General features: G+C 53.7%; 1 protein-coding gene across 2 annotated transcripts; it reads left to right on the top strand.

Annotated features, from left to right (window-relative positions):
- Positions 1-3,805: 3,805 nt before the first annotated feature.
- Positions 3,806-9,236, top strand: ELF3 (E74 like ETS transcription factor 3). Of its 2 annotated transcripts, none has more exons than XM_007988952.3 (9): positions 3,806-3,943; positions 4,366-4,536; positions 5,203-5,424; positions 5,590-5,682; positions 5,886-6,005; positions 6,193-6,282; positions 6,427-6,543; positions 7,100-7,241; positions 8,446-8,662. In XM_007988952.3, the coding sequence occupies exons 2-9, from the start codon at positions 4,374-4,376 to the stop codon at positions 8,558-8,560; spliced, it is 1,062 nt and encodes a 353-aa protein (XP_007987143.2). In that variant the 5' UTR covers positions 3,806-3,943; positions 4,366-4,373; the 3' UTR covers positions 8,561-8,662. The 2 variants fall into 2 exon arrangements, with proteins under 2 accessions (XP_007987143.2, XP_007987144.1); XM_007988953.3 differs by having other exon boundaries at positions 3,807-3,943; positions 7,046-7,241; positions 8,446-9,236.
- The last annotated feature ends 1,135 nt before the right edge of the window (positions 9,237-10,371 follow it).

Genomic DNA, 10,371 nt, shown 5'->3' with positions numbered 1-10,371 from the left:
GGAGAATCACTTGAACCTGGGAGGTGGAGGTTGCAGTGAGCTGAAATCATGCCACTGTACTCCAGCCTGGGTGACAGAGCAAGACTTCTAAAAACAAAACAAAACAAAACAAAGATAGCTGGGCGTGGTGGTGCATACCTGTGGTTTCAGCTACTCAGGAGGCTGAGGCGGAGGATCACTTAAGCCCAAGAGGTCAAGGCCACAGTGAGTCTTGACTGTGCCACTGAACTCCAGCCTGAGTGACAGTGAGACCCTGTCTCAAAAATAAAAATAAAAAACTGTCTTACGACTTTTTCTCTACCCTTCTCCCCATCCCCAAGGCTTCACTGGGCCTCACCTGTCTTTGCTCCTGGATGACTATTTGAATGGTGTGGTAATCAGTAGTCTTTTAGAACTTAGCACTAAATTCTGATTTCCTGGCCTCAACATGGGGACCTAAACAGTTAGCAATCTGGGTTTGGGAGTGGGATGAGGGGAGGGTTGGAAGAAATATTTAGTGTGTTTCAGTTGCCTTTCTTTAAATACAGGGCACCCCTGAACCAGCCTCTGTTCGCAGCTCTGCTCTGTCCTCGGCTTCAGGTTATCGAACAGGCTTTCTCCCTCCCCTGCACAAGGGTTGGGAATGAGTCGATTTGCTTTCACTCAGCAAGAGCAAGGGACTAGTGGTGACCAAGTGGTAGACTGGAGAGGCCTCTGCCCCATGGCACACTCAACTTCACCATCAGGGCGATGTGGGTCACAGGAGAGGGATCTGGAGGCCCAGGATCGGAAGAGCTACTCTAGGCACTGGCATTTTGACAGCAAACTCCTATGGCTCTTTCAGGACTGTTCCTGGCAATATGTTATTGACAAAGACTATTTTAGGGCTATCCAGTTGCCTCCCCCTCTCCCCAACCTGGTGTCTAGCTTATCAGTAGCTATCTTTCCTTGCTCTTTACAAAAATCTATAGCACCCACAGGCCCAGTAATCATGAAAGGTCACTGGAAGGAAAGGCTGGAAGTCCTTCTTCTAACAGCCGTTCTGTGACTCCACTAACTTTGTGGGTTCCCATTTCATACCACGGGTATCCTGAGCTGTGTAGCCTGCCTCACTAGCCACCTTTGTACCCGACAGGCCTACTGGATGTGGCTGTCCTTTTGTAGGACATCCTCCCATCCCACAGATGAGGCTGTGCTGCCGTGTGGGCAAGCTCTGTGGGGAGAGGGGAGGCGAGTGGGCTGTTTTTGCCATCACAGAGTACTGGGAAGCCCCTGGCATCCTGCTCCGTAGCTCTCTTGACCACTATCCTGGAATCATCTCCCCAACCCCATCCCCATGCTTCCAAGGCACTGACCTCAAATCCAAGTCTTTCCCACTTATCTCAAGCTGCTAGTCTGTAGGGATTCCTTATCTCAGCTCCATGTCACCGGTGAGGAAGCCCCAAGAAGGCAAGGGGGCTGACAGCCTTCTCATTTTTCTCATACATTCTCCTCTTCACCCCGCCATCCTGGGAGCCCCAGCCAGATACTCTTCAGGGCAGGGAGCACGTGAGCAACCCTGGGGCTAGAAGCCGGTTCTCCCACATTCCTGGGTGAGGGACTGGGTGGAGGGTGTGCCTGCCTCAGGCTCCTTGGGGGAGGCCCCCTGAAGGGCTGGGGAAAATCCTACTGAGCCCCAGGCTCTCCTGCCTGCACTGTCCCAGTGCGGGGGTGGCGGGGGCGGAGGTGGGGTTGGGGGGGGAATCCTGGACATTACTCTCCCCTAGGCACCCAGGCGCTTCAGAGAGGAGGAAGGTAAGAAGCAGATTCTCTGGGCAGATTTTCTTAGTCCTCAGGCTATAGAGTTAAAGAAAGGAGTATCTGTGGAGGGTGGAGTCACCTTTTGTTTGAGTAACCATTTCACCCACCCTGGCTGAGGGTGGCCAGGAACTCCGCAAGTTATGCATTAATGGAGGTGGGTCACACAGATCCTACTTTTTTTTTTTTTTTTTTTTTTTTGAAATGGAGTGATTACAGGTGTGAGCCACCGGATCCTACATTTTTAGATGCATAAAAGTCTAGATCTGGGCTAGGCACGGTGGCTCATGCTTGTAATCCCAGTACTTTGGGAGGCCGAGGCAGGCAGATCACAAGGTCAGGAGATCGAGTCCATCCTGACTAACACGGTGAAATCCCATCTCTACTAAAAATACAAAAAGCCGGGTGTGGCGGTGGTCTGTAATCCTGGCTACTCGGGAAGCTGAGGCAGGAGAATTGCTTGAACCCAGGAGGCAGAGGTTGCAGTGAGCAGAGATCGCGCCACTGCACTCCAACCTGGGTGACAGAACGAGATTCCACCGCAAAACAAAATAAACAAACAAAATGCTAGATCTAGAAGAGATCTTAGGGATTATTAAATTAAATTCAGACAACCTCATTTTTTATAGATGAGGAAACAAGCGCAGACTCCAAGGGTCTCACCCAAGATGACACAGTTGCAGATGTTGGCTACAAGTCTCCTGCCTCAGCCACCTGTATTACCCCATTCAGGATCTCAAGGAGGGCCTACAAGACCCTGTCCATTGTGTTTCAGGCTGAGTCCATAGAGACAACCACAGACATGGGGGACTCTGCCCACAAGGAAGGCGAGGGCTCTGGCCATGGAGCTGGGTGGGAAGACTCTGAGTCCTGTGCAGGGAAAGAGCAAGGGTTTCGTGTACAACACACCTGCATACCTGGGTGTGAATCTCAGCCCCACCCCTTCACCAACTCTGTGTGGCCTGGGCAAGCCATTCTGAGGGAACCCTCCACGCTGCAACTTTCTCGTCTATAAAATGGGAATAACCATGCATTCCTTACAGGACTTTTTTGGTGTGAGGATTAAATGAGAGAATATGTTGAAAAGTGCTTGGTAAATATATTAATACTATGCGTTCCCTCTTTGAATGACGTGACCCAGATAGTCAGGCTTCTGACCACTAGAGGGCAGCAGAAGGCACTGGGAAACTGGGCCGAGTGAACCAGAGATTAGATGGAGTCCAGAGAGCAGGGATGAACTTATCCGTGTGGATTCTGGCAACTCCGGCAGGGAGGGCTTCAGCAGGCGCTGAGGGAAGAACTTTCAAGCAGAGCTGGGTCTCTTCAGGAGTGACTGCAGCAACCCTGATGCTTGGATGGAGTTCAGGCAGGTGATGGTAGTGAAGACCTTGCGAACAGATTGAGTGCTGGAGAAGGACCCCTTTAGTGGGGACCCTGGAGCCAAGGCTAGGCTGGCAGGCCCAGCCACCACTAATTAAACCATGAATATTGCCCAGCGTTGAGCCTGGAGCACCTGCCAGCCCCTGGCCAGAGTACTGGGTGTTCTGGGAAAAACCCCTAAACCTAGTAACTCCTCTCCCTACTAGGCCTCTTTGTCGCCAAATAGCTGGAATTTAGGGGCCAGCAGCTTTCTGATCTAGGTCAGCCAGAGGTTCACAGTCCCTCACTTTCCCTGCCCCTGCCTGGCCCATCTCTGGCCTGGCCCCTGGGAGGATTTTCCTGGGCCAGAGGGCAGCAGAAAGCACAGATGCCCACCCCAGCAATGTTCCCGCCACCTGCCCAGGCTAGTGCCCTGTGCCCAACCCCAGAGGGTGCGGGATGACAGACTCTGACAATCATTAAACCAGCCGGGCCTGATTTCCCAGCACCGCCTGCTAAGATCCGGGCCAAGTGGCACTGAATATGCAAATCACCTGGGGCCAGGAGCCCAGTCTAAAGGCCAGGAAATCCCCTCCGTCCAATGAGCCACCAGCTCAGGTTACTGCAGGGGACGTACTATAAAGGCCTGAGCTCAGGGAGGAGCTCCCTCCAGGCTCTATTTAGAGCCAGGTAGGGGATCGCAGCGGCCAGACACCTCAGCGCTACCTGGCAGAACTGGATTTCTCTCCCACCTGCGGCTTAAGCCTGACTGCCAGCCTGCCTGCCACAGCCGGACTCCACCACTCCGGTAGGATTCCCTGCCTGTCATTCCCTAGAACAACTCTTGGGAAACTGCAGAGGGGTCCAGAGGATTTGCGGTTCTGAATCTGCACACTCCAGTCTAGGATCTCCGAGCAAGAGCGTAGGTGTTCTAAGTGTCGAAGAACAGAGAGAGATCGTCTCTGGGAGGGCAGAATGGCCATGACGCTGCCAGTCTGACTCCAGGGCCCCAGAGATCTGAGGAGGGAAGTCCAGCTGGAGGCTCCTGTGGTCCTGTCCTGGTCTGAGATCTTGGAGCCCTTCTTGAAGAGAGGGTGTCTGCAGAGTTGATGATCTTCCTGCCCCTGGGGGCTACTCTTGCCCATCATTGGGCAAAGCAGAGTAGCTGGGAGTGTAAGGAGAGGACCCTCGTCCCCTCATCAACCTCATCCCCTCTCCCCCTACCCACAGGTAGCCTCATGGCTGCAACCTGTGAGATTAGCAACATTTTTAGCAACTACGTCAGTGCGATGTACAGCTCAGAGGACTCCACCCTGGCCCCTGTTCCCCCTGCTGCCGCCTTTGGGGCCGATGACTTGGTGCTGACCCTGAGCAACCCCCAGATGTCATTGGAGGGTACAGGTGGGTCTCAGCGGGGTGGGATGGGGCACGGAGTGGGAGACAGATCCATCTAAGGGCCTGTTAGACAAATGGGAGAATGGGCAGGGAGGAGGGTCTCTGGGCGAATTCCAGGGCTAGAGGCTGAGACGTAGTGACTGAGGTGCTGGGGGTTGTGGGGCTGTGACAGTCGGAGGGAGGTGTCAGATACCAGGACAAGGGTGTTGTGAATGCTACCTCCTGCCCCTACTCTTGGGATGGCTCCAAGGGCTGAGGTGTGAATCCCCAGTGTGCTCCAGGAATGGGGCTGTGTGGGCTGGGAATGGTGGCTCACACCTGTATTCCCAGCACTTTGGGAGGCTGAGCTGGGCGGATCACCTGAGGTCAAGAGTTGGAGACCAGCCTGGCCAACATGGTGAAACCCCATCTCTACTAAAAATACAAAAAAATTTTAGCCCATCTTGGTGGTGGACACCTGTAAGCCCAGCTACTCGGGAGGCTGACGCAGGAGAATTGCTTGAACCCAGGAGGTGGAGGTTGCAGTGAGGCGAGATCGCGCCATTGCACCCCAGCCTGGGCGACAGGAGCAAAACTCCGTCTCAAAAAACAAACAAACAAAGAAACAAAACAGCGCTGTAAGGTCTGCTGGGTGGTCTGGGCTGAGCCTGTTGCCATGCCTGGCCCTTGCAGAGAAGACCAGCTGGTCGGGGGAACAGCCCCAGTTCTGGTCGAAGACACAAGTTCTGGACTGGATCAGCTACCAAGTAGAGAAGAACAAGTACGACGCAAGCGCCATTGACTTCTCACGGTGTGACATGGACGGGGCCACCCTCTGCAATTGTGCCCTTGAGGAGCTGCGTCTGGTCTTTGGGCCCCTGGGGGACCAACTCCATGCCCAGCTGCGAGACCTCAGTGAGTCCAGGCCCCTGGAAGCGGGGGAGCAGCTCCATATGTTGAGCTGAGTTGAGTTCAGTGTGACAGTGGGCAGGCCCTGGAGCTCTGGGCCAGCAGCATAGCCAGAGAGAGCTCTTCAGGGAGGGACGAAGGGAGTGTGACCCTTCCTTCCTTCCTTGTCAGCATCCAGCTCTTCTGATGAGCTCAGTTGGATCATTGAGCTGCTGGAGAAGGATGGCATGGCCTTCCAGGAGGCCCTAGACCCAGGGCCCTTTGGTGAGAACCCGTTTTCTCCTTCCTTCCCCAGCGTGTCTTGTCCCATCCCTGCCCCTCCACAGAGTGCTAGAGATGACCCCCTCCCCGGACTTCTTCTTCCCTCAATTAGAAAAATTGCAGCAGGTCATCAGACCCATGGGCAGCCTCACCTGTCCTGGTCTGGTCCCCTGAGCCCTCTCTGAGTTCTCACCTCCTCTTCCCAGACCAGGGCAGCCCCTTTGCCCAGGAGCTGCTGGACGACAGTCAGCAAGCCAGCCCCTACCACCCCGGCAGCTGTGGCGCAGGAGCCCCCTCCCCCGGCAGCTCTGACGTCTCCACTGCAGGTGAGAGTCCTCTCTGGGCCACAACCTCCCTTCCCCAAAGTGTCCCTGGTTCCCTCCGGCTCCCAGCACCAGAACTCAGGCCTTCTGGCAGGAATAGGAACAGGCTGGGAAGTGTGTCCTGAGAGCCAGCAGCATGGTTCAGCAGAGGGTGGGCCGGCAGGGGACTTACTCTGACCCCACCCCGCAGGGACTGGTGCTTCTCGGAGCTCCCACTCCTCAGACTCCGGTGGAAGTGACGTGGACCTGGATCCCACTGACGGCAAGCTCTTCCCCAGAGGTGAGTTGAGGGAGGTCCCCAAGAGGGTGTCCCATTTAGCAGTGTACAGAGGGCCCGGCTCTTTCTGCAGCCTTTTCCTGTAGAGGGGCTGCTCTCCCTAACTCCCCCCTTGCCCTCCTTGATCTTCCACCACCGTCCCCACAGACGGCTTTCCTGACTGCAAGAAGGGGGATCCCAAGCACGGGAAGCGGAAACGAGGTCGGCCCCGAAAGCTGAGCAAAGAGTACTGGGACTGTCTCGAGGGCAAGAAGAGCAAGCACGGTGAGCTCCAGGGGCCCCTGGGTCCTCCCTGCACCGAGGCTGAGCTGCTGCCCGGGGCACTGCGGGTCATTGTGGGTATCCCTCCTGCCGTTCTCTCTGGCCTCCACACGGCCTTTGTTAAGGCTGTGCACAAGCTGGGGGCTCTATGGTATTGGTCACCACCTAATTACAAAGCCTGGCTTGGTGGTCCTGGAGAGGAGGAGGAAATAAGGCTCCCAGTGGGAGGCTCATGGCACTAGAGTCCTGTCCACTGACTCCAGCCCTCTCTGCGCTTGGCCACTGTCCTGCCTTCTGGAACACCCTCGGTGTAAGGAGGCAGCTGGTGGGCGCTTAGGTGGGCTGAGGAGAAAAGCAGTCACTGCAGTACCCACACAGAGGGCACTCTGGAGGGGCTTGCCCCATGCTGTGGCCGAGTCAGCAGTGCGCTGGGGTGGGCAGGGCCAGCTGGCCTTGAGTGAGAGGGGACACCTGGATGGCAAACTGACAGAGGCTGGCCTTGTAGCACCCAGAGGTACCCACCTGTGGGAGTTCATCCGGGACATCCTCATCCACCCAGAGCTCAATGAGGGCCTCATGAAGTGGGAGAATCGGCATGAAGGCGTCTTCAAGTTCCTGCGCTCCGAGGCTGTGGCCCAACTGTGGGGCCAAAAGAAAAAGAACAGCAACATGACCTATGAGAAGCTGAGCCGGGCCATGAGGTGAGCTGGCGACCAGGACCCTCACCATGCAGCCAGACACGGGAACAGTGCTCACACTTCCACCGCCCTCCTCCTGGATGCCACTTGGCTTCATGCAACAAGGCTGAGTCCTGTAGAGTGAGGACAACATCTGGGTTGGCCTACTTTGTGGATTAAACGACAACATGGAGAAAGTATTAGCCTGGTGGACGGCAGACACAGTGTGCTTGAGCTAATGGCAACATTTCTTGTATCACCTGTGAGGCTCGTCCTCAGGAAGGCACCTGGAGAGTCGGGAAGTGGGTGGGAGCTGTGCCCACCCAGGGCCTGGCTTTCTCCTCGTTGAAGCACTTAGGTTGCTTTTCTCCGGGCCTCAGTTTCCTCCTATGTCCAGGGGTAGACTAGGTCATCTTAAGGTCCCATCCAGCCCTAAAATCATATACTTTCTTTCTTTCTTTCTTTTCTTTTCTTTTTAAAATAGAGACAAGGGTCTCTGTGTTGGCCAGGCCAGTCTCAAACCCCTGGTCTCAAATGACTGTCCTGCCTTGGCCTCCCAAAGTGCTGGGATTACAGGTGTGAACCACTGTGCCTGGCTTTTTCTTTTTTCTTCTTCTTCTTCTTCTTCTTTTTTTTTTTTTTTTTTTTGAGTCAGGGTCTCGCTCTGTTGACCAGGCTGGAGTGCAGTGGTACAATCTTGGCTCGCTACAACCTCTGCCTCCCAAGTTCAAGTGATTCTTATGCCTCAGCCTCCCAAGTAGCTGGGATTACAGGCACCTGCCACCATGCCCGGCTAATTTTTGTATTTTTAGTAGAGACGGGGGTTTCACCCTGTTGGCCAGGCTGGTCTTGAATTCCTGACCTCAAGTGATCCGCCTGTCTCAGCCTCCCAAAATGTTGGAATTACAGGCGTGAGCCACCGTGCCCAGCCGCCTGGCCTTAAAAATCATATACTTTAATGATCAGACCCCAGTCATAGCCATAGGATACAAAGAATCAAGGGCAGAGAGCCATGTGTCCTGGGCACAGTTACTGGCCAGTATAGGGAAAGAGCTTCTGCTTACGGGTGGGAAGAACAGAGGAGTTCAGGAAGTGTGAGTCAGGCTCAGCTTAGGCAGATACCCGTGGGCATGGGTCACCTGGGGGTAACGCGGGCTAGGTGGGAGGGCTGGCAACTTGGGGCCCATTTCCTGCCTAAGCACCTCTGACCATCCTTCTCCCCACCCAGGTACTACTACAAACGGGAGATCCTGGAACGGGTGGATGGCCGGCGACTCGTCTACAAGTTTGGCAAAAACTCAAGTGGCTGGAAGGAGGAAGAAGTTCTCCAGAGTCGGAACTGAGGGTTGGAACTATACCCGGGACCAAACACACGACCACTCGAGGCCTGCAAACCTTCCTGGGAGGACAGGCAGGCCGGATGGCCCCTCCACTGGGGAATTCTCCCAGCTGTGCTGTGGAGAGAAGCTGAAGTTTTGGTGTATTGTCAGCCATCATCCTGGGACTTGGAGACTATGGCCTCGCCTCCCCACCCTTCTCTTGGAATTACAAGACCTGGGGTTTGAAGCTGACTGTATAGCTGCAAATGTGTCTCCTTTAATCTGGTGCCTCCTCAAACCCAGTCTCAGACACTAAATACAGACAACACCTTCCTCCTGCAGACACCTGGACTGAGCCAAGGAGGCCTGGGGAGGCCCTAGGGGAGCACCGTAATGGAGAGGACAGAGCAGGGGCTCCAGCACCTTCTTTCTGGACTGGCGTTCATCTCCCTGCTCAGTGCTTGGGCTCCACGGGCAGGGGTCAGAGCACTCCCTAATTTATGTGCTATAAATATGTCAGATGTACATAGAGATCTATTTTTTCTAAACTAAAAACATTCCCCTCTCCCACAGAGTGCTGGACTGTTCCAGGCTCTCCAGTGGGCTGATGCTGGGACCCTCAGGATGGGACTCCTGGCTCCTTTCTCCTGTGAATGGAGGCAGAGACCTCCAATAAAGTGCCTTCTGGGCTTTTTCTAACCTTTGTCTTAGCTACCTGTGTACTGAAATTTGGGCCTTTGGATCGAATATGGTCAAGAGGTTGGAGGGGAGGAGAATGCAGGTCTACCAGGCTGAGGGTGAGGGCAAAGGCTGACGAAGAGGGGAGTTATAGATTTCCTGTAGCGGGTTTGGGCTTACAGACACATGGACTGGGCTGGGAGGCGAACAAAGGAAGCAGGTGAGACTGTCAGAAAACGCTTACAAGACTTCATGCAAGCAAGGACATGAACTCAGAAAGCTGAGGTCAGAAACATCCTGCTGTCGCGACACTGCTTGGGTGACCTTGACCTTGACCAAGTCTGTCCTGTTTGGGACTGATTCTTCCTATAAGGCTAGGGTTTGGACCTGATGTTCTCAAGATGTCTAGAATTGCATGGCCGGCCTTGTGGAATAGATGGTTTTGCATTCCAGCCAAGTGGGCTGTAAGCTGTTTATCTGTAATATAAATCCCAGCTTTTGAGTCTGACAAAATCAGAGTTAGGATCTTGTAAAGGAAAAAAAAAAACCACAAACAAACAAAATGGAGATGAGTACTTGCTGAGAAAGAATGAGGGAAGGAGTTGGCATTTGTTGAAAGTATAGTCTGTTTCTCTTTATTTAATAATTGCAACTATTACTCTAGATTTAGGAGGTACGTGTGCAGGTTTGTTACATGGGTATATTGTGTGATGCTGAGCTTGGGATGCGAATGATCCCGTCACCCAGGTAGTGAGTATAGCACCCACTGAAAGCGTAATCTCATGCCAGACACTGTGCTAGCCCACTCTGGCTCATTTAATCCTCTCCCAAGAAGAGAGGAGACGCAGTATCCCCATTTGACAGATGTGGAAAGAGTTTCCACAGGTGTGCCTTGATTCTGTCCTCAAACCGTTTCCTGGGAGCTTTTCCTGGTGTAGGCTCTCCTAACCTAATCCTCAATCGACTCCAGAACTATTATTCTGTTTCCACAGCGATAATGTGTCTAGGTTTTAGGGAGGACAGTTCATTGATGTTACTTATGAAGAATGCTTTCCAGGTGAAAAGTTCCTTAAGTTTGAGGCTTCAAATTCCATAGAGCATATTAAAATCCCATTCATGAGTTTCAAATACTGCTCTGTTGTCTTGGAAATACCAAC

This window comes from Chlorocebus sabaeus, chromosome 25 (genome assembly GCF_047675955.1).
Source record: "Chlorocebus sabaeus isolate Y175 chromosome 25, mChlSab1.0.hap1, whole genome shotgun sequence".
Classification (NCBI taxonomy): Eukaryota; Metazoa; Chordata; class Mammalia; order Primates; family Cercopithecidae; genus Chlorocebus; species Chlorocebus sabaeus.
The sequence above is the reverse complement of the archived record's forward strand: the minus strand, read 5'-3'. Positions and strand labels throughout refer to the sequence as shown.